Source organism: Chelonia mydas, chromosome 13 (genome assembly GCF_015237465.2).
Source record: "Chelonia mydas isolate rCheMyd1 chromosome 13, rCheMyd1.pri.v2, whole genome shotgun sequence".
Lineage (NCBI taxonomy): Eukaryota > Metazoa > Chordata > Testudines > Cheloniidae > Chelonia > Chelonia mydas.
Genome location: NC_051253.2, coordinates 5,626,613 through 5,651,077, shown reverse-complemented (window position 1 = coordinate 5,651,077; position 24,465 = coordinate 5,626,613). Strand labels below are relative to the sequence as shown.

Genomic DNA, 24,465 nt, shown 5'->3' with positions numbered 1-24,465 from the left:
CGTCGAACCAACAGGGTCCCACTCCTGCAAGCCATGTCGTCAAAGGAAGACAAATGTTGAGGTTTAAAAAAGCTGCGACTGAATAATTTGTATGTGGCCTTAAAAAAAAAACGCTACTTATAATGCTAATATAATAGCCATAATTCTCAGGCAGTTTGCATTGTAGTGTAATCAGCACAAGTGCCTTCTGCTGTACTGTTAAAACCCTTTGGCCTGTAGCCTCAGCATTAATTGATGCTACAGAAGCAATTCATTGTCCTGGATGCCCTCCATGGGATCATCCATTAAATATCCCCGCACCTTGGAGAGACCTATGATCACAATAACAGGCATCGGCAGTATCAAGATGCAGCAGTACATGAATGGATTGTGATGGGGTTCTTTTTGCAACAGATTTGATTTGATTTGATTTTGGGTGGGAGCTGGGGTTGGAAGAAATGTTGTTACAAATTTCCTTGTTATGAATCTAACATACCTGAGTATCCGGTCAGAATTGGAGCTACTCTTAGAGGGGTCACCGGCCTGCGGTTGTTGCTTTTCATGAGATTTGGCTAATTTTTCAGCAGCGGCTATGGGGCACCCAGATAAACTGTATGGAATTAAAAGAGAAAGAAAGGAAAGCTAAGCATGAGGAACTGGGATGAAGATCTCCATATGCTTTACAGACCAGGATCTGCACTGAGCCCATGAGAAAAATCTTTTTATTATTATTATTGTTATTATTTTGGCAAGCTGTAAAGCATTCAGACATCCACCGTGATATTGCTCAGAAACAAAAGTTCAGAAGCATTCAAAGAACCAGGATATGGATAAAAAATATCAATAACCTGGGTTGAGTTCCTCAAAGAGAGAATGAGGGACGTATGGTTCATTTGGAGAAATTTTAATGAATAAATGGAATTTCTTCTCCTTTCTTGTTCTGGTTCCTTGCTTAAGCAAACATTTCCAGGGGTGATTTCTGTGGAAAATGTGCTTTGTAGATGTGCAGTTGTGTCAACATCTACTTGTACCAGGGGGCTTGAGTGTGACTTTTACACACATTTGCCATGACCTCCATGGATGGGGCCTGAGTGTGGCTTTTAAGCCACAGCTGTTCATAGGCCATGGTGTGGTGCTGCCCTGCCCCAAAGGAGTCCCAAAAAGAGTCTGCCTTGAGAGAGGGACAGTCCCCCTCAGCACAGCTCCTTGGTCACGGGACAGATTGCACCCCGGGGTGCATGAGCTCCGATCCATGGGCCGTTGCTAAAAGGGTGGGTGATGGAGCCAGGGCGGCCTTTGTGGAGTCCTGTTCTCTGCAGGGGAACAGAACACGCCCACGCTGTGCTTTCTGCCATGCAGGGAGTGAAGGGGTTGCTGTTTTGGGCAGCCATGAAAGGGATTGGGAGGAGAAGCTACTTTAGGGCGACCAGATGTCCCGATTTTATAGGGACAGTCCCGATTTTTGGGTCTTTTTCTTATATAGGCTCCTATTACCCCCCCATCCCCAGTCCTGATTTTTCACATTTGCTGTCTTGGCCACCCTAAGCTACCTACTCCCCACTCTGCCCTAGCAAGGCTGAAGAGGGGCCACTCACAGCCTAGGCCATACAGATCCTGAAATGCTTGCTATGATTGGCTGTAACTCAGAATTACAGTAGCGGCTCCCATTTTAGCAGAGCTGGATCCTCCAGGCCTTGACTGCCCCCTCTTCAGATGTTTGCAGTGGGGATCCTGCCCCTTCCTATCCTAGTTGGGGCGGGGGAGGTCCTGGGAAGGTTTGGGTCACCTCTGTGTCAAGCACCCCGCTTCTGTCCCCCCTGTGGAAGCTACTCTGTCAGACCTCTGCAGGGTTCAGTCTCCACACACATGGAGATGGTGGGGCAGGGACAGGTGAGGGGTAGGGCCTTGGTTAGGCAGCCCGCAGGCTGACACTGGGTTCTCCCCTTCACACCCACAGGGAAAGCTGGTGGAATTTCCTGTGGAAAGAGCCTGCAGCAACTTAGATGGCTCCCCTTCTCAGTGGCTTGGAAAACATCCCCCTCAAGCCCCAAGAATGGCTCTGAAGTAGCTGATGCCAAGGCAGCCACTAGAAACCTGGCCCCTGTAGAAGCGATTCTCTCCAGGGGTGAGCAGGAGCCAGGGGGCCCTGACACTAATGCAATGGCAAAGGGCTTCTGTACAGAAGCTCTTTGTCATGGTCTCTGGAGATTCATGGCTTTGAGGGGCATGGAACCTCAGTTTATCGAAGGAAGTACTCCTGCTCCCCTCCTTGTGCAAGGATCTGACTGGAATTATGGGTGGAGTGGCTTTGTTGCCCTGGAGACAGGCTCCAGGCCCTCCATGTTTACTCAGTCCTGAGTCAGGCAAAACTCCTATTGACTTCTGTGAATTCAGTGTTCCTTTAGGAGAGATGCTGCTAGGGCTGGCTTGAACAAGCAGAGTACAGGAGGCGCTCCACGATCTTCCCCTACAGAGCTCTGCATCTGAACCTCAATCCTGGCTGGGGTCACCCCTGCTATTCCAGTCACAGACACCTTTTGAGCAGAGCTTAAATGGCAGTTTTGGGATGTTGACTAAGGCCCTCGTACTTATTATCACCAGCGACCCAAGCCAGGATTTGAATTCGGGCCACTTGACTCGAATCTGGCTCATGAACCCAACTCTCAACCACTGCCCCCCCTCTCCCTTGCGTTGAACATCGATTATCAGACTGAAAACAGTTGACAGTCTCTTGTATTATCACTGGGCTGACCTGCAGGTGAACTGAAAATGAACTTTTCTCCCAACTCTTGCTGCTCTTTTCTGGGCCAACTGCTACCCACGCGCCTCAGTCAGTAACTGCGGATGCTTCCACTTGTGTTGCAGATGCTTACTGCTACCTGCTAGTTAGTGTGCAAGACAAATGGGTCTTATCAAGTGAGTGAGAACATTTCACTCATTTTCCCCGGCCTCTCAGGCTGTGAGGAGGCATTCATCACATCAATTTATTTCATGATTTCCCCACAATGTATGAATAAATAATTAAGCAAACTCACCTAGTGCCTGCAAACGAATTTAACATTTATGATTCTGTCAGTCAATCTGTATGTCCATTAAAGTCAAATGATCTGACAAAGACAGTCCTAAGCATGAGCTAGATAACCCCAGCACTCTGTTATACAGCCTATATTGTCCAAGGCAACACCATTGGCATTTCTTTGCATGACAAGCTTCATAGAAGCCCTCCTGACTAGTGAAACATTTTCTGAGGACCACCGCAGAATTCTCTGCCACCAATAACCTTCTTTACACTAGAGCAAGGGCAAAACCAGAACTTTTTTACAATTTCGGATCTCCAGATCTGAACCAATCTCTACTGATTAGGTTCCGTCTGAGATCCAAAACTAGAAGGGGGCTGTTTTTCACTTCTGGTTAGAGCTACAGATGAAATTCATGCTGAGATGGCAGAAATTCAGGTGAAAATAGCTGATTGCATGACATTTTTACCAACCAAGAAACCTCACAAGTGTTCTGTGTCATCAAACGCTAACCCTCATTTGGACTAGAACCTCATCTTAAACTTCCTCTAGAGCGGAATACCATCTCCTTGACTCCATTCTAACTAAATACCTGCACCCAAACCAAGAAACTCTGTTCTGCCTTATTGCCCATTTCCATTTGATACCTGATATTCTGTCTGATTTCCAGTTTTTTTTATAGCCATCTATAATTAATCTGTTTTAGTTACACCATATCTCAGTGTGAAGTTCATTATGCAGGGATAAAACCAATGTAATTTTTGCTGTTTGCCTTGACGACGTTTCAGCCCCTGCAGATTAGAACTTGAAGTAAGTACCTTCTGTGTGTGTTGCGATTGCTGTTCACATGACCCTGTCCTGTGCAGCCTGGTGTTGGGCATTTCAACACATTCTCGTGCATAGCCAAGACTTTGTAGCGAGGAGAGGAAGGGAAGAGGGGAGGGAAGTAAAAACAACTTTATAAAAACAGAGCAAAAAAGACAAATAGTCAAGTTTTCATGCTGGCTTCCTAGAAATCAGCAAATATGAAATTGCAATTAAAAGTTGTCTGCGTACAGAAAAGAGTTACAAGCCAACTCTGCTCAGGTCAGCACAAGATTAGCATTTCTGCACAGGCCAGCTTGGTCTTTTTTCCTGGTTAACTGATTGCAATCCATTTTTCCTCCTCCCCCTTCGTTCCGGAGCCATGCCTGCCCATTTCAGGTGGATTTAAGTGATTGGAGTTGAATCTATGCTTTTATCCTTAGGACTAGTCTTTGTTTGATTTTTAAAAATTTTAATCTTCAGGATTATTGCTCCCTGCAGCGCTGACCTTAAAAGTAAAGAAAATAATTTGCTTTGCAAGCCTTTAGAAAGCATGCAGATTGCTTTTTAATTTTTTTTGTATGCACACTTGTGTGAAGATAACTGTTACTTTCGCCTTGTCTCCTGCAGTTCTGTGTTTATGGCAGGTCTGCAACCTCTGAAATTACAGATAAGGCAGCGGTTGTGGGGTTTTTTTTGGCCATTATTTCATTATCATGAGCACACAATACTGAACTTTATTTACATGTACAGAGAATTCTATTTAGGAGGTTGGTACAAATAGAAATAAAATCTATATTTGAAAAAAAAAGCCAGTGGCATAGTGATAAACATTTCCTGCAGAATATATGAATCTTTATGTGCTATGTTGTAACTGTCAAGGTGATGAGTGAATAAAAAGAGATTTGACTCTAGTGTACATATCAAATGGTTACTTTTTTTGCTCTACAATAAAACATAATTAAATTCTGCTGTCGAGATTTTTTTTTTTTCACCCTTCTTCCCTCTTCCCGACAAGCTACTCCATAGCGGGAAAAGAATCTGTGGGATTCAATATAGGGACCAAGCCGACATGGTTCAACAGAAGCTCAGTAGGGTTCTATAGAAATTACTGACAACATCTAGAGAAGTTAACAGAGAATGAGATCCTTTCTAAAAGTTGCATTTTTTTAAACCACCCTATAGAATTCTATAGCAAGGAGATCTGTATGAGATGGATCTAAAAGCCTATATAAAGATTATTATTTTCTATTAAATTCTCCAGAACTTTCCTGTAAGGGTAGCTATAACTTTTGTCATCATAAGGGTAAGACACTATAACTGCATCACACAACATGAGAAATTAAACAACGCTCTTAAGGCAGGTTTCAGAGTAACAGCCGTGTTAGTCTGTATTCGCAAAAAGAAAAGGAGTACTTGTGGCACCTTAGAGACTAACCAATTTATTTGAGCATAAGCTTTCGTGAGCTACAGCTCACTTCATCGGATGCATACTGTGTATGTAGTCCTTGCCTACAGACAGCCCCCAACCTGAAGCAAATACTCACAAGCAACCACATACCACACAACAGAACCACTAACCCAGGAACCTATCCTTGCAACAAAGCCCGTTGCCAACTGTGCCCACATATCTATTCAGGAGACACCATCACAGGGCCTAATAACATCAGCCACACGATCAGAGGCTCGTTCACCTGCACATCCACCAATGTGGTATATGCCATCATGTGCCAGCAATGCCCCTCTGCCATGTACATTGGTCAAACTGGACAGTCTCTATGTAAAAGAATAAATGGACACAAATCAGATGTCAAGAATTATAACATTCATAAACCAGTCGGAGAACACTTCAATCTCTCTGGTCACGCGATTACAGACATGAAAGTTGCTATATTACAACAAAAAAACTTCAAATCCAGACTCCAGCGAGAAACTGTTGAATTGGAATTCATTTGCAAACTGGATACAATTAACTTAGGCTTGAACAGAGACTGGGAGTGGCTAAGTCATTATGCAAGGTAACCTATTTCCCCTTGTTTTTTCCTACCCCCCCCCCCCAGACGTTCCTGTTAAACCCTGGATTTGTGCTGGAAATGGCCCACCTTGATTATCATACACATTGTAAGGAGAGTGGTCACTTTAGATAAGCTATTACCAGCAGGAGAGTGGGTTTGTGGGGGGGGGGGGCGGAGGGGGAGGGAGAAAACCTGGATTTGTGCTGGAAATGGCCCAACTTGATTATCATACACATTGTAAGGAGAGTGATCACTTTAGATAAGCTATTACCAGCAGGAGAGTGGGGTGGGAGGAGGTATTTTTTCATGCTTTGTGTGTATATAAAAAGATCATCTACACTTTCCACAGTATGCATCCGATGAAGTGAGCTGTAGCTCACGAAAGCTTATGCTCAAATAAATTGGTTAGTCTCTAAGGTGCCACAAGTACTCCTTTTCTTTTTGCTCTTAAGGCAAAAATTACCCATGGGCAGAAGGCCAGCACAGGAACTATGCACCACTAAAGTTGAATTTGGAGGGCTTAAGTGCGACTTCAGTGGTGTACTGACCTTGTGATGGGGCTCTTCCGCGCAGGGGTGAATTTCACTCTAAGGGTGCTTCTACATTGCCGCTAGGGGTGTAAATGGCAACGTGTGTCGACGGACCCGCATTAGCTGTAATCTAGAGAGCTCACTAAAAACAGACATGAGGATGTGGCAGGGTGAACTGCACAAATTTGCCTGACCGCCGCCACGGGTTCATACTTGTGCAACCAGCATTGAAGCCTTTGCCACGGTGTCCTCACTTCTTCTAGAGTTCAGGTAGTGTGGATACATCTGGACAAGTTACCATTCACACTCAAGACTGCAGTGCAGATGTGCTCTGAGGCACAAGTCAGCTAAGTGCCTCAGCTCCCCAGGTTAGGCAGCCCTTTTTCTGCGGTCTGGAAATCCCTACAGTATACTCACTCTCTGGAGGGATCCTGTCTTTGTGTGGACAACCGGACAGACTGCGATGGTGAGGGTAGAGTCCTGTGACGTGACCGGTGCCATCACAACCTGGAGTAGGACATTTGATCTCTCGCTTCTCAGGTCTTGAGGGATCTAGGAAATATGGGGAGGGGGATGTGGGAAAAAATATTACCCCAGGCAAGGGCAGCAACTGGGTACAAATCATGAGTGACTGGATACAAGAAAAGGAGCTTTTGTACAGCACTGCTGCAAAAGAGTTTATCGCCAAGATTTCGGGGTACGTTTGCACCTGTAGTTCAAGTGAGATGCCAAGGTTGAATATTCACACCACTAGCTGCCTGATTGTTGGTGCAAATCAAGTAGTTACTGGTGCAAAGACTCTGATTTGCACACACAATTACATTTTTGTAGGTGTAAAAATACAGGTGCAAATTTTGCATGTGGATACGAAAGGGAAGCCATGCTCAGTGTGGCTGAAAATGTATCCTGTAATGTGCTATATAAGGTCAGTGAGGCCATCTAAGAATTATGACAGGATAATCCCATTGGCTCATATTCAATCATGGACCAAGCCAAGCCAAAAGAAGTTATTGATCTTAGGCCAGGCTTCAGTTTCTATAGGCTTGCCCACTTACGGTCTAGTACTTCCTGTAGAATTCAGAAAGGCTTAGCAGGTGATACCCTGCTTCAAAAATATGTGAACTGCATTAGTTTTCAGGTTGATATTTTCATATGAGTCCTATGCAGAAGTAGTTGAAATGTTTCACATTTTAATAGTTTTGAAATTTGAAAATTAATTAATTAATTCATTCATAAATTAGGAACATTTTAAATGAAATTCTTCATGAAAGTTTTCAGTCAATTTTCAAATGGAAATTGATAGAGCTGGTTGATTTTGTTTGTTTCAATTTCAAAAATTGTTAAAATTTTTAATTTCAAAAATGAAAAGGCGGAAACATTGGCAAATATTCCCCCCCACACTTTTTTTTTTTTAAAAAAAACCTGCCTTGTGCTAGGAAAGAGGACAACAAACTCTCAGTAGGAGAGGTGTGCATGGAATCAGGTGGTTCCTGTCTCCTGCTTTTCTTTATAGTTTTAGTTCAAAAATCTATTTAAAAGTAAACTGGTGCTGATTAAAGATTCTGATGAAACTGATGGATTGAGGATATTGGTGGAACTTTCTCCACCTGTCTATTCAATATGTACATCATGGCCCCCATGGAGAAGGCTTCTACTTATCTATTTCTCAAGTAAATTATGGCACCAAAGTCCAAATGACCTTAAAATCAGGCTACAAGGTCCATAGTATCTGGTCTCATGGGCTTTTTCTGGAATGGGAAAAATGAGCAGAAGGGTGGCACTGGTGGGAGAGTTTTTGTTCTGAGTTTATTTTGGAGGGTCCTCTCGTTTGGATTTTGGTCTTAATTGACACTGGGAAGACTTCATAGCCAGAAGACTGAGTGGGAACATTTTAATAAATGGAAAGAAATAAAATGAATATAAATAGTCTCCCAGATTATCCACTCTGCATCGCTTTTGCCATTTCTGTCTTAGAGGTACAGGTTGAGATTTTCAAAGCCAACTAGGGGACTTGCCACGCAATTCCCACTGAGAGTAACAGGAACTATGTGGCTCAATCACCAAACCGAGCTTGAAAATCCACAACCAGGTAGTTTTCATGGGACACTTAGCAGTGAAGCTCAGATTCTTTCACAGTCCAAGGCTGCTGGGGAGAAAGATGGTGCATGGAAGGTTGTTCAGATACTCCACCTTTGCTGTAGTAGTTTTTTCTGATAGTGTCCAAAGGTTTGTTTTGTTTTTCGTCCACCTGGAAATGCTTTACATGCTCCCCTGGCAGGCGGCTGGGCTCCCTCATGATCTTAACCTGCTCGGCTTTGAGTGCAATGGCCTGCTCCAGCAGCCCCAGGTTCCCTCTGGTCATCATGTCGTACATTTCAGACTCATCGGTCACGGCAGATTTCTGGGACCGAGCATCGTCATCTTTGTCGTCATCTGACCTGACCTCCACGATGACCGAGTACTCAGGTTTTGGGCTGAACCGCCCTTCACAGTGGGTTTTCTGGGAGTCCCGAGATGTCTGAGGAGTTTCTTCACAGATCACTTCAGGTGCCATCTCCTCCTCTTCTTCCTCTTCCTCCTCCTCCTCCTCCTCCTCTTCTTCCTCCTCCTCTTCTTCTTCTTCTTCTTCTTCCTCCTCCTCCTCTTCCTCCTCCTCCTCTTCTTCCTCTTCTGCTTCTGCTTGCATGGCCTTTTGCAACTTGCAGGACTCCTCACAGTTCATGTCGTCCCGATGCTCTGGACACAATTCACTGCTACGTTCGCTAGTGACCTCGATAACTTCCTCTGCATCCTCAGTTTGGATGATAATTTCCTTGTCACATTCCTCCTCGACCACCTCTTCTTCCGCCCCTTCATGAACCAGGTGCACAACATTAACAGGAGGCTTGGAGACCTGCCGTTCATTTTCAGGCAGCTGCCCCTCTATTGCAAGGGTTTCTTCTGCTATTTGGCCTAGATTTAGGAGAGAGTTGGCAATGATTTCTTGATAGCTGCTATAATTGGCCTTGCTAGGGCCGGGTGTACTGGTAGCTGCATTTTGTCCATAGCGTGATGATTTTGCTGGGCTTCTTACTGCAAAAAGGAAGAAGAAAAAATGTTATAAGCTCATACAGAACTTTTTGTCTCCTTTCAGCTTAACTGAACCCCAAATCTTGCTGTTATGCCCTGGGTGAAACCTGATTTAATGCATTTAGTAACGGCAGGTAAAAAAAGGGGTTTCCATTTTAAAATGATTCCCACTGATAAGATGAGCAACACCTTCAGATATCTATTTTCTCCACTGAGCCATCAGAAACCATCAGCTACACCTTTTTGCATGTTGCCCGCACTAGCCCAAGGTGATGTTTTCATGCTAAAGAGCACCCCATTGGAGGCTGATGCAAATTGCCTCAATAAAGAGGGGTCCATGATGCACAAATACATTTACAAGGAAAGAGATATGGGAGAAGGCTAAGATCCGAGGGCCAAAACTCTTCCCTGGTTACGCACATACACCTCCTTCCAAAGCCCATGAAAGTGGCATGAACTTGGACCTAGGAGCCTTACTCTGTGACCACTGAGCATAAGAACAGTCATCCTGGGTCAGACAAATGGTCCATCTAGCCCAATATCCTTTCTTCCAACAGTGGCCAATGTCAGGTGCCCCAGAGGGAATGAACAGAACAGGTAATCATCAAGTGATCCATCCCCTGTCGTCCATTCCCAGCTTCTGGCAGAGAATGGTGTTGCATCCCTGCCCATCCTGGCTAATAGCCATTGATGGACCTATCCTCCATGAATTTATCTAGTTCTTTTTTGAACCCTGTTATAGTTTTGGTCTTCACAACATCCTCCGGCAATGAGTTCCACAGGCTGAAGACAATAGAGAAGCTCACAACCTGTCTCTGGATCAGGATCCAAGATTCCAAGTTGCCTTTCCCATTGCTTTACCTATTGAGCCACACAGAGAAGTGCTTTTATACTCTACATAGTTCCTTCCCCAGGAATCGTCACTGATGGAAAAACTCTTATTTTTAAGATGTTGGAGACAGTCTGTGACCAGCATAGCCAGGAACATCCCTTCTCAGATTAAACAGGGCTTTTCTGTTGTTCTTCCACTAAATATAATAATGGAAGAACCCATCCTATACATAATTTAGAGGTGCTATAACTCTTCATTATTAACACTCACTTCCCTTTTTCCATCTGTAAAATAAGCTCTGCAATCAATAATGATAAAGCACCTTCCGCTGGCTCAGGGCTGGGGGTCTCCTCCTGTTCTATTGTCTCTGCCTCTTCCTCCTCCAAAGTCCCCTCTGATTCGTCAGTGACAGACTCCTCCTTCACCTCTGTCTCCTCGCTCCCATCGCTGTCCATGTTGTAGCCTTCATCAAGGGCCAGCTTCAGGGGATGGGATTTTCTCTTTGACACCAGGTGCTCGGCCTCAGCATCCTGAAGTTTCCTCTTCTTTGCTAGAGGGCAGCTTTGTAAACTAGAGGGAAAGAGGACTCATTGCATGAGGGAGGCATGTCTGAGCAAGACCTCAGAAATGGAGGCTTTATCAATGAAGCAAGGGGTAAAAAAGTCCTTTAAGGACTAAAGAGAAATAGGCAATGCATAGGGAGGGCCAGGTCTTCAGCTGGTTTATATTGTCCTAGCTCTGTTGACCAAGCTGAAGATCTGGCCTTCATTCTTTTTCACTCTTCTCTAAAGAAACTCACCTATGAATGGGCCAGCTCCTGATGCCTTTACTCAGTTTTTGCTCAGAGATCACTGGGAGTTCGTATAACCCAGTAAAAACATTTAGTCCTATGGCATCTTATCAGGGGTGGCCAACCTGGGGCTCCGGAGCCACATGCGGCCCTTCAGAAGTTAACCTGCGGCTCCTTGTCTAGGCACCGACTCCGGGGCTGGCGCCAACTTTCCAATGTGCCGGGGGTTGCTCACTGCTCAACCTCTGGCTCTGCCACAGGCCTTCCTCCTCTCCACCCCTTCCCAACCCCTCCCCTGAGCCTGCCATGCCCTCGCTCCCTTCCCCTCCCCTCCCCCAAGCCTCCTGCATGCCACAAAACAGCTGATCGGGAGGTGCAGGGAAGGAGGGAGAGGGAGGAGCTGACTGGCGGGGCTGCCGGTGGGTGGGAGGTGCTGGGAGCGGGGTGGGGGAGCTGATGGGCGGCTGCTGACGTATTACTGTGGCTCTTTGGCAATGTACATTGGTAAATTCTGGCTCCTTCTCAGGCTCAGGTTGGACACCCCTGCATCTTATATCTGCCATCACAATTTACGCTAGGCCCAGTTGTTTCTACCCCGGACACTGTTGGATACTAAAGGCTGTTGGTTGCTTCTAGCTATAAAACTAGAACTGGTATTCAGATCCAGCCATAGTGGCATATTTAACTCATGGGCACCAGGAGTCCAGATGTGCACAGTATAATGCACTGACGAAAAATCTGTTAGCAGAAGAATGGACTCCAAGGCAGCCAGAAAAACTATTATTTCCCACCCCACTCCCCTCTACCATGCATGCAAGTAGCAAGCAGACCAAGTCCTCAGCCTGAAGACATCTCAGCAGAATTAATAAACCCATTGTATAGCAACACAGTCTATTCCTTTCCGCATCAGCTGTGAGTTTGGTAAAGCTCATTTAGGACCTGATCCAACTCCCATTGTAGTCAATGGAGCTGGATCAGGGTCAGTCTGTCTTGATTCTTACATCTCTCTCTACCACTGGCATTGAGGTTCCTTAGACTGAAAATCCTCCAGACCAAATCTTACCTTCTGTGTCTTGCATACTTTCCACGGATGTGTCCTGAGCCATTACATCCTGGGGTAGGGCAGCTTGAGAGGGAAACAATCAAGCAACAAGAACGGTGATGACTTGGACAATGCGTTTTAATTAAAGTATATAAACTATGGAGAGTTAAAAAGAATCTGTGCAGAAGGAACAAAAACTGCAAACGGGAAGATAATTTCCTTTAAATAGTTCATTTCATCCCTTTGAATTCCAAGCAAGGAGGGCAGGATGGCGGCTTTGCAGTTTGCTAAAAATTAATGAAATGAGTCACCCCATTTAATTAAATGAACGGTTCATTATAGTTTTATGAGTATGTTTAATTAAAGATTTGCATGTGTAAAAGCAAGCCTTTAAACACCAGACAACTACCGTACCCTGCCTCCCATGGTCACTGTTTAGTTTTGTTGTTGTTTTGTTTTTTTTTTTCACTAGTGCATAAAATAATTCATTTTTTAAAATTTCATTTTATGGCTTGCCAGACAAGCATTGTTTGAGGATGCTAGGAATGGGGGACTATTGAGGAGGCCAGGCTGAGGAATGGACATGGGAAGCCAGGCCTTTGGTGATAGGAGTCAGAGCATGTTGGACAAAATTCACAAGCTCCCCTGCCCTGGCTTCTGCTCAGCTGAAGCGGCAATCTCAGTGCAGAGGGCTCCAGAAACCCTAGGCACTACTCAGCCCTTAACACGGACTGAAGTGGAAGATGCCGCTTTGCATAGTTCCTCTGCACTAGTAAATGTCACCCCTACAGATAGCCCAGTCTTCAGGCATTATAGGGGCTCCAAAGGCTGAAAAGCAGCTTCAGCCAGTTTCCCTGGCGGATGTACATTAGACTTTGGCTACTGCCAGAGGCTGCAAAGCAAGGGGGACCACCTGGGACACGGCTTGACCACTTTTTGACTGGCCTGGCTGATTTCTCAACTCTCTTGCCAGTTGCTGGTCACGAGATGCAATTTGCCAGGGGGGTTTGCTGAGCGCACATGCCGCCGCACGCATAGTGATCTCGTAACTAGCATCCGTGCACGATGTGGCGGGAAGCGGTGCTGCGGCCGGCACCCAGGTCCTGCTCTGCATGTGCAGTGTGCCCTGTGCCAGGCCCTTGCCACCTGCTGGCTTCTGAAACTGCAGCAACTCTTCAGGATCTTCCCTCCCCTCCTCCCCCCACGGGTGTCCCTATGAACTAGCCCAGTTGAGCCAGGCAGTTCTGAGGGTTAACTCCTGGCCAAGGTCCAGATGGAAGCTGACGCAGTGCCACGCTTTGCTGACCAGAATTCAGGGCAGGGAGCCCTAGGAGAACAGAAGCACTGCCCTGTTCGTTTTGTGTTTGGGAGCTTGCTGACCGGCAGGAAAGCTGAAGCCAGAGACTCAAAAATCTGAACTCCCAGCAAGGTCTTAGACCTATCTTGTCTCAAAACCCTCCTGGTCCTGCTACATGTCCTTGTAACACTGAAACCCCAGGGCTGCCTTTTGCAATAAACTGACTTGTGACCTGCTTTATATCTGAGGTGATGATCCTCCTTTAACTCACGCAATCAACTGGGAGGATGCACAGTGTTCTCTTTGGCCTCCTAGCCTTTGTCCGGTGCATATGCTCAAACCAAACTGCACCTTTCACGGGGTTCCTCGTATGAGTGGAAGTGGCAGCTCAGAGGATTCTTCCAAGTGACGTGCTCGAGATCATACATAAGATCTCTCCAGGCTAATGTGCATAATTGGAAGAAGGTCCCCCTCCCCTTTACTGATGATCTTAAAGTCTATTTAATTTGGATTGCCTTCAGTCATGACTGAGATTGCTCTGTTCTGAACAGCCCCAGACACACTCTAAGTGACTGCACTCAGCGCAGTGGTTAAGCTAGCAATGACTAGCCTGAAAAAATAAAAAGGCTTATTTAGTGTGGAATAAGAACAGCTCTGATGAAGATGTTATGAGCATTTCTAAACTTTGCTGAATCAGTTAAGGCTGATTCCCCTTTTTAAGGCAGTAAATTACAGCCTGTGGTTAAAAAAAAAAAAAAGATAATAGCCCAGAGGCTCTGAGCCAAATGTATCTAAAGTGACTTGTGATTTTAGATGGCTCAATTTTTGGTGCCTAGCTTTAGACAACTTCAAAGGTGTCCAATATTCAGAGGGTGGGCGCTCAGTGCTTTCTGGAATGCCAGGTCATTCTATCTTGGCCTAGGACTTTGATTTGTGAAATCCTTAGAGATGGAAATTTCTTACATCTTGGCAGGGGTCATGAGTGGCAAAGGGCTCCATGGTCTGTTAATGGTTCCCCCTTCTTTACAACATTCACCAAAATCTCTCTCTCTCAAGAGCTTTAATACTTTTACAAAAGCCTTCTTATTGTCATGCAGACGATGCCTAGCTTCCAATTAGTCGATTAATCGTCCAGTTAATCAGGCAATTAGGTGACAGCTGCAGAGATGGCTGTGTGGAGCACTCTGTGCTGCCCCTGAAATATGTCACCTGCTTCAATTACCACCTCCACTCGAGTATTCAGCAATAAAAGTTAGGGAAGTGTAATGCCCAGCATCCCCCATGCTAGTCTCTTAGGAGTCATAGCAGAGCGTAGGAGCAGAAACTCGAAGAAATTAGGACAGTTAAGCTCCAATTACTCTTTGACATGGAAAGCTTTCTAATAGAGGCCACTAGAAAATGCAGCCCCTGCCATTAGCACATGCCCAGGTTAGTGAATCCTCCTCTTGCATAAGCACTTATGTCAGTTTTACAGAGATCTGAGAGATCCAGAAGCCAGTGATTTATAATAAAAAGCTTTGTAAGACTGCAACGGTTTGCTCCAGTTTTTTCTCTTGCTGTTGCTAGCATGCAAGCTACATCAAATGAACAACAGGACCTCCTGAACATCTCAGTCATCGGGCTAGGGGATGACCAGGCTGACGTGGGGCGTGGGCATCAGATCTTTACTGATGGAAAATCTTATCCTGTACCTGTGGGGCTAAATAATTTTAAAATCCATCCTGTAAGGGAGGGGAGGGGATGGAAGGAGAGACAGAGACCAGGAACATGGATAGGGGAGGAGGACAGAAGTGACAAGAGGGGAAGGGAACCAGAGAATGATCCAGGAATGGGAGCAGGGGGAAGACACAAGAGACGGAAGGGGAGGTTTGCTGTTAACCATTGTACATAACGATACTTTTCCAAGTGCCATTATTTAAGGATGCAATTCCCTCTGGGGGCTGGATCCTTGGCTGAGTTAGCCCTTGGTGCATCATTTCACCTCCTTTGCTCCTGGGACTGGTTATGGGCTGGAGTGGGGCCTAGCAATAGGGCAGTCACAGGGCTGCTCTAATTAACACCAGCTGGAACAGTCCCCCCGGGGCTTCCCTGCCATCCAAAGATTGCTCCTTCTCATCTTTATCCAGCCGCCTTTCGCCCTCAGCCCACCACAGAATGCACCTTGCATGGAGGGGGTAGTGGATGGTAAAAGCCAGATTCCCCGCCATTAAAGTAAGTGGGAATGGGGAAGTGCAGAGGGCAGCTCCCTCTCTTCTGCCTGGCGTGCGTAAGCAGTGTTCCCTTGCAGCTTCCCCCTACACTGGTTCAATGACAGCTCTCCCCTCCTGTTTCAATCTGCTATAACTCTGGGGATTCCCTGACCTTCCTGGGGTCCCTTTTCGCTCTGGGCTGGTGCAAAGGGGACTTACCCAGGGCCAAGCCCTGAGTGTCTGGCTACATGATGTACAGGGAACTGTAACACAGCTAAAATCCTGTTCATTTTTCTTCCCCTTCCCTATAGCCATAGAATGGGACTCGCCAAGTGGGAGGGGCAGAAGAAGGGGCTGCGGGAGGAGTTAGGGTTGGGCCTGGGCTTGGTAATAGATTTGCCCCGTCTAATGCTTTCCACAGCTTTTATTTCCTTAAGGAATGGGCCAGAATCCCTCTCCCTCCCCAAGCTATGAGGCTGAGAAGAAACTTTTCTTACCTCACCTCCTGTCCTATGAGTTCCGTGGGCACTGAGCAGAGGGACAGGAAACAAGAGTGGAAAGAAACAAGGCCGTGAGTAAAAACACAGATTCCTCTGCCACCGCTGAGCTAAGCCATGCTCGATCGTAAACTATGCAAGGCTACATAGTAAATAGAAAAGCATAAACTGTCTGCAGCCCTCAACCTGCTAACACTTACACACATGCTTAACTTTAAGCGTGTTACAATTAAGCATGTAGTGTTTTCAGCGAAAGAGCCTACATCTCTATGTAGACACAAACACACACACACACTGAGCCAGATTCTTAGCTGGTGTAAACTAGCATGGCAATATTGAAATCAATTGAGCTACCTTGATTTAAACCAGCTCAGGATCTGGACCTCTACTGGTAAAGGAACTGACTGAGTTCTCTCATGTCTGTTCAGTTTTTTGGCAGTTCATATGCATTTGAAATAGTTTTCTACATTTGCATTTTTCTAGTTTCTCATTTTAGTCCCTTTTGTAATGATAGCCCAGGCTCTAGATTTTTAGGGATGATTCTTCATTTCTGAGTAATACAGATGACATTACTGGATCTTTACTGAAAACCTGATGTCCAGCCAGGAATCCAAACAGCCAGGGAAAAAAAAAAGAAAAAAGAAAAAAAAGGAAACATGCCATGTGGCACAGGCTAAAAGGCATAACACAGCTGCTCAGTTTGTTTGAGCTAATTGGGTTTCTGGGGGATCCAAATCTCAATGGAGTGACTCACAAACTTCAACAAACTGGAGGCAACAGTAAGTAGCATGGTCTATCCAAGAAATTACCTTTTCACATCAGGAGACCTGGGTTTAAATGTGTTTAAGGCAGGTTTAAGGTGGGAAAATAAACAGAATCAGGCTGGTCTCATTATAATCCCTAATGAGCATTATATATATTACAAAAACTACCACATAATGTGGCACGATTCAGCACAATTGGCTGTATCTGATTTCTGAGGGAAGCAAATGCCTAGAAGGAGAATGATGTAGGTCAGCATGGAGTGAGGCGCAATGGCCCAGCTGTGTGGATGAAGTTGCATAATACCTTCACACATCACCCTCTCTTTTCTCCAGTGCTATTAGTTCCTCACTTTCAGTGACCTTTGAAATGCATCAGATCCATACACACAGAAAAGAGACAAAATAAATTCCGAGGTTGATCTGTAATCATTACACAGGGTACCAATGATCTGGATATGACTTTACACACTGCAGAATAGATTACAGCATCTTCCCCTTCTTTGTAGGGAAAAGGCATCTAGAGGATGAAATATACATTATTATTTTTTGTAAAGCTGGAAAATAAATAGCAATCAAGCTTTGAATTAACGAGTCGTTTGTCCTCCAGTCCCCGCCATGAGACGGCCTGTTTGCTTCTGCAGCGTGCACAACCTCTGCCAGGCACTCTCAGATGTTCGACTTCAAAGCCTGTAGCGGAGCATGCATGATGAAAGCCTCTGGAACTGATCTGAAGCCATCACGATTCCTATAGAACTAAGCATGGAAGGGATTTTTTTTTTTTTTGCAGGGTGGAGGAGGGAAGGTTAAATACCATGTGGGGTGTAAGTGTTTATTGCTCAAGCTGTTTTTGTGAACAGATCTCCTGGGTTTGGGGGGGAGGCGGGGAAGCAGTGTTTCCGGGTCTGAAAGGAGAGCCTGCTTGGAAAAAACGGAGCACACATTAACCTCAGATTTAATTCCACACAGGAGGAGAATAAATGGCTCACCTCTGATAGACTTTGATCGTGTGCGTGCTCTCTTATCATCAGTTTCTAAACTCATCTGGAATCAAACAGCGACAAAATTAGCATTTAAAAAAAAAGTCTCAGTCACATAGAATGTATTGGAAACCGTTCCCCAATATAAGTGCTTGGAGCTGGGGAGGCTGGATTGTCTTTTTTGAGAAAGATACTGATTGTATTACCTTTTAAATTAAGGCCAGACTAACTTTGCTGGGTTGACTCTAAGGGGAGGAGCCCTGATTTGTCTTTTCCCTATAATATGAAGACTTCACCCAATAGGAACGTAGTGTTTCTCTTGCTCTATGGACCAAATGGCTGAAAACATGGCCTTATTGAAGTCAGTGGGAATTTTGCCATTGATTTTGATGGGTCCAGAGTTTCACCCAAAGTATTTCTGCATGCTCAGCTTGTGACACTATTTGATGATAATCAGGGTATTTTAAACCACTAGTGATCCCACTGAAGTCAATAGGACTTCTGAGATAGGTGCTACGCAGTGGGAGAATGGACATGCTATTCTGGCCCACCAAGTAAATAGCTGGCTTTGTTTTGCAGACATTGCTTTTTAGGGGCTGAGCACCCACTGTTGCAAAATGGCATTGTTCCACTGACTTCCTTGAACCAGTTGAGGGTTTGTCCCTTCAAGTATAAAAAAACTTGCATGTTTTCATCCCAGGGAGAGGTGGGGGAAAGGACACAATTTTGGAGCCAGACCCTGCAAAGGCAGACCCTGCTGAAGGCAGCGAGAGTAGAGGGTGACACCATATCATCGGATGAGGCTCTAAATCTGTATCCAAAAACCTACCAACTTCTTTTCCCAGCTGTGTGCATGAAGGAAAATAGCTACAGCCTTGAGGGACCAGATGAACTTCAGCATGACCAGATGAACTTTAGAACGGAGTAAAATCATAGTGGGTGAAATTCTCCCCTCTGCACAGGGGAAATGTTATCCAGAGGTCTTCAAAACCCCACCTCGTGCTGTAATAGCTGGACTAAGGTACAAAGACATTTTCCCCACACAAATAACAATCATACTTTATTAACAGACATGGTAACTAGGGGATACCAGAACTAGCCCACACCTTTCCCCCAAACTCAAATCAACCCTTTTATGAATGACAAGAAATTCAGTTAACTTTAGAAAAATGTAATATGTTCTAAGGTCAGAAGGGACTAGGGCGACCATCTTTTCTGACCTCCTGGATACCTTGGCTTGGAAGGGTTGGATTTTTATTGGTAAATGTTGATTTCATCGTACACACACAAACCAATGACAAAATATTTCCTATTGATGATCATTGAAATTCACTGATAGGCAAGGTAAGAAAAATGCTGCTTGAGAACCTGGAGTTTGTTTCAAGATATTTACTTTGTATATTTTCACACGTGACGTTGACAACTCATGTTTTAATAGTTATAAAGCTTTAACTTTTGGAATCTCACTGTCTACTGTCATGGAATAATTAGGGTCTGACCGCCCCTAATGTCTGACCTCCCATAACTTCCCACGACAGTGAAAATTTAAATCAATAAAAATAGAAGAAGAAAAAAATCCTGATGCCCCATAATTTTGCCCAACTCTGAAAATTTAAATGTATAAATATTAAAAAAGAGCCTTAAAAGTAAACAAACCGATATTATCCATCAAAATGATAAAAATATAAAAATCAAATTCTACCAAGCCTATGTATCCTGCAGGCCATAGGACTTCCCTGAATTAATTCCTCTCTGTACTAGAGCAGACCTTTTGGAAAAATATTTACACACACATGCACCTTTGTGCTTCCTGCTTTCATATCCACCAGAATTGTTGGCACACCTGCAAAGAGAGCTATACTGCACTACCCCAAGCCCAACTTGAACTGGACTCTACTGGGAATATTGCAACCCATTCCGGTGAGATTTACAGACTAGGGTCTCGATCCTGCAAGCATACATGCTTACCTTTACCCACATGGAGCAGTCCCATTGACTTCAGTAGGCCCAGGTTTGCAGACAAGGCTATGCCTTGGCTGAAAAAGGTGTGCTTTTCCATAGAGACAGCTAAGTCGGTGTGAAACCTTAGTGGAGACAAGGCACTGTAGTTTTTACCTGTATGTAGCCAGCTGAGGTAAATCCCGAGTTGGGTAGGGTGCAGATAGGGTGACTAGATAGCAAGTGTGAAAAATTGGGACACTATTTTTTGTGGGGAGGGGAAAGGGATAGTTGCCTATAGAAGACAAAGCCCCTAATATTGGGATGGTCCTGATAATATCAGGATATCTGGTCACCCTAGGTGTAGGGTTGACCTCACCTAACTACATTGATGTAATAACTATTTGTGCCTTGTTTCCACAAGGATTTTACATGGAATTATCTGGCTTGATGCAAAGCAGTACCCATTGTTTGGCGGTGAAGACTGAGCCTCAGCAAGGTTTGGATGAGGTTCTGATTAGCATCTAAACTTTTAGAACTTTATCTGAATGCAACCTCCACATTTCTGGCATTTCACTCCGTCTCTGAGTCATGGGGCCATTCCAACACTGTATCAGGCATAGCTGAAAAAAAAAAAATTCAGCAAGGTGCCGTGCAACTCTTTCCATGTGCTTTTTATGAGTATTATTTAACATATATGTGTCAAAATTGTAATAGGTCACTGGGATCTGCACAGCCATTTATTATTATTATCAAACATTTATATTGGTGTAGCTCCTAGAAGCCTCCACCAGGTCAGTGCCCTATTGTGTTAGGTGCTGTACAAACATACAGTAAAATGACAGTCTGTACCACTAATAGCTTACATGCTACAAGATGAGACATACCAGGTGGATAAGACTAAAAAGTATAGAGGAAGACAGGTAACAAATACAATGGGATGTTTTAGCCCAGCCCAGCTGTGGGTGCAGTTCTCAGACAATCAGTAGCGGTTATAATAATAACTCCTATCTCTTATAATACTTTCCATCAGTAGATCTCAAAGGAGGTAAGTCATTATCCCATTACCCCCAATGTGGAAACTGAGGCACTGAGGGGTGAAGTGACTTGCCTCAGATCATCCACCAGGCCAACGGCAGAGCCAGAAATAAAACTTAGGTCTTCCGATGCCCAATCCAGTTCACCGTCCACTAGGCTACACTGTCTCGCCCATAATAGCAACTCGCCATCTGCCCGGCTTCCAGCAGATGGCAGCTTTCTGTGTGCATTGCAACAGAAATGAGTTTTGAAGGCAGATAAGACAGTGGCTGTATTTGGAGTGGGAGCTTTTTCTTACCCACAAGGGGCCTTGTGGGAGACAGCACAGAGATGCTTGGGGGAGACGCAGATGATCAAGGCTGGTATTGTTGGCAGGCGGCAAGCAGGGGCTCGAGTGAGCAATAAGATATAGGACGGATAGCTTATTTGTCTCAAACCACAAGCTCTGGAGATCGCTCTGTGCAGCCTTGAATGAATTCCCTCTATTATGAAATTTCTAGGCAATAAAAGTGGCATCTGCACTTTTGTAGAGCATTAGTAGATAAAAATTGCCATCTATTGGCATGTGAGTATAGGGCATGTTGTATTGTTCATGTGTCTTTATGTTCAATAAAGTTGTTGTCGTGCACTATGAATAGCATCTTCTGTGTAGCTTTTCCCTTGGCACGCTTGACAGCACCCCTCTACCTTCACTCAGAGAAATTTTACACAGATGGAAGGAGGCATCCAGATGACCTCTAGATTGTGGACATCAAACATTATGCTCAGTAGGGAATGACAACATGAATAAATAATACTTGGGACTTCAAAGTGCTCGACATTAATTAATTAAGCATCACAACACACCGTGAAGTAGTGAAAGCTGCCATGCAGCCACCTCTGGGGTGCAACAGGGCATCTGTTGAACAGTCAGCACCACACAACAGCTTAGGCAGGAGGAGGAGAAATAATTATTTATATTACAGCAGCACCTGCAGTTCCCCAATAAAAAGCAGCGCCCCCTCACAAGCTATCTCAATAGGCAGAGTATAACAGGAGTTAGAAGCTAGACGAACAATAGGAATAGGCTCTTATGAAACACACCAATGGATCTTTAAAAACTTTCAAAAGCAGGCAGGGCATCAGTTTTACTTCTCAGCCTAAAGATGGTCAAAGAGATGAATGAAGTTAGCAACTTCTTTATATCGGCAGGATTGTGCCCAGCTCCAATCCAGATATATAAAGGAGCAAGATCCCCCTCCCCCCCCCACCCCAACACACACATCAGTTTGGATCCTGATCTCCTATTAACTCCATGTAGAGGCAGAGGTCTGTTCTCATGGAATCAAGCAGAGCAGGAACCCAGTAAATTTTTTCCGCTGAGCTGTCAGTCTGTCTCCTGCCATAGGCATTAGTGTGGAATTACTCTGCTTCTCTTGCAATGCCTTGACTCTTGATTACCTGAACTCCTGCCTAGCCAAATGTATTTAGCGTTATCAAAGTGGTGCAGAGAATTGGGATTCTAGTGTCCATTTAAAACGGTTGCATGGGGGAGGAGGGAGAAGATAATACATTTTCTTGGGGGTATTTCATCCCCATGATTATCATACATGTCTGGTTTGGAGACAGCACAAGAAAATTCAATCCTGATTTGTCCTAATAAGGGCGAATTACCTTCTGCACAGAATGTCCCTGACTAAGTGTTCTCATCTTAACAAAGTCCTGCCGGCCATCATGTGATGAGGTTCTGCAATGTAACAAAATGAAGTGGCTCTAAAACCTAAAACCACTGTTTAAAGAGCGGGTGTGTGGAATCCTAGCACTGGTTAAATAAATTCAAAAGGAGAAGGAAGGGAACAGAACTGGAAAATGCAGCTGGAGCATGCACTGTAATGAGCAGTATGGTGCTGCTTCCCTTTTCTGTTGCTCTGCTGGCATTGTGTATAATGAAAACAAAGCATGCTGGCTCCTCATTGGAATAAAGCCCAGCACAAGAGCCAGCTATTGGCCACGTGATCTGTTCTTCAATGAGGAGCAGGAGAGGCTCTATTTAAATGTGTGACTCAAAATGCCTACTCTAATTCTGCTTAAGCTCTTGAATGTTCTCTTTCAAAACGTGTGTGTGTGTGTGTTTCTTTACGGTAAGAATTGAACGGGCAGAAAGTGCGATTTGCACCTGTATTTTTTCATACTAAGGTGTTTATTTTAGTTTCTAAAAGCCAGGAGATAACAAAGCCCCCTGAGGTGCCACCGCTGAAGAAAATGCCTCAAATCAGCAAGATGAAATTTCCCCACGTAGCCCTCCCTTCCACCCCCGGTAATGCACCAGTAGCATCCAGTGATTTATGTCATTTGTTAGGGGGGCTGGAAAAAATCAAAACCTGGAGTAATTTATGCATCCTGTCAGCTATAGTCTTGTGGTGCCGGAGCGTTATTCTCTACGTTTATTACAACCTTCCCAATAACCCAGAAGACAATTACTATAATTTCTATTTTTAAAGCCCTGGTTCCCCATGGACCAATGGCTCACATTTAAAGTGTGGAGAGGAGCAGGTGTCAACGGGACTTCATTACATTTATGAGCCTTTCAAATGTGCCATGCTCTGAGCTAGCTCGCTAATGCCTTCCGATGCATGCTGTACAATAGAACTAATATGTTTGATTGCTAGGTGGCTATGTTCAGCTGAAATGAAATCTAGAGCTTTCTTTCTTTTTCTTTTTTTTTTTTTTTTTTTGTCAGTTTTCCCAGAGAAATTGGCAAGCATTCTGCTGGGGCCTTGGCAATTTGGATTTCCAGCAGATAAATTATTCAAAAAGCAGAGAATAGAGAGGGCTGCAGAGAGCGTAATGGGCGCTGCTTGCAAACTGCTAACTCCTCCTGATGGAACTAACAGCTGTGGTATTCCTTTTTCCAGAGCACCTTGCCATTTGCAATGTATTGACTTTTTTTTTCTTTTTTTAGAGGACAACAGGAAGCACTTCTTCGCTTTGGTGTGAAGAGCTTCAATTTAAAGGGACTAAAATACAGAGGGGCAAAAAATTCAGGTCTTAATCCTGCCCTTTTGGGGAAGGTAGACTGGAAATGGAGCCTGGAGCCTAGCTAGCTTGTTCATAACTGTGCCAGTTAAGCACCGCTAGAGCCCAGAAATTGGTACCCTCATACACAGTATACGCAACGAATTTATGCTCCTAATCACTCAGAAAGCCAGTCAACAATTAACCCATTCTTGTTAGCAAACTCAGAAGATAGGCCATGGATTTAAGTCACCATGGAGACTGAACTACCAACCCTCTCTTTGAAACGGAAGGAGTATGCACTGAGGCTCATATTTTCAAACAACCTTTTGCATAAAGTGCAGGAGGGACTTCTGAATCTTTGCTCTTTTGCAGACACACAGTGGCGTCGATCCTCAAAGAAGAACGCATACATCACTTACACAGGATGAAAAGTAGGCCGGAACTCTGAATGGCCAGGGCTGGAGCATGCACAAAGTGTCTGGGTGCAAACACATCCCACTGGGACTTGGAAGAGAGGTTTGGCAAGCCACGCAGCTTTCCTGCCCACATACAGGTAAGCATCATTGGCACCACATCACTGCTTTTTGCAGCTACTACAAGAAACAACTGTACAGAGCTTGGACAGACCCTCACATGACCCCAAGTGGAAAAGGCAGAGGGATATTGACAGTTTGACTTGCTGGTGTTGCA

The 24,465-nt window shown here is 44.7% G+C and overlaps 1 protein-coding gene across 6 annotated transcripts in view; it reads right to left on the bottom strand.

The window, feature by feature from the left end:
- MYT1 (myelin transcription factor 1) overlaps positions 1-24,465 on the bottom strand; it is a 114,228-nt gene that overhangs the window by 37,953 nt on the left and 51,810 nt on the right. For all 6 annotated transcript variants that reach the window (XM_037877061.2, XM_037877062.2, XM_043527190.1 and 3 more), the window contains exons 3-10: positions 17,812-17,866; positions 16,062-16,092; positions 12,100-12,162; positions 10,569-10,816; positions 8,536-9,417; positions 6,763-6,897; positions 3,815-3,905; positions 476-589 (exon numbers count right to left, since the gene is read on the bottom strand). In XM_037877061.2, coding sequence (XP_037732989.1) covers positions 476-589; positions 3,815-3,905; positions 6,763-6,897; positions 8,536-9,417; positions 10,569-10,816; positions 12,100-12,162; positions 16,062-16,092; positions 17,812-17,866 — 1,619 coding nt within the window. The remainder of the gene's footprint in view (positions 1-475; positions 590-3,814; positions 3,906-6,762; positions 6,898-8,535; positions 9,418-10,568; positions 10,817-12,099; positions 12,163-16,061; positions 16,093-17,811; positions 17,867-24,465) is intronic.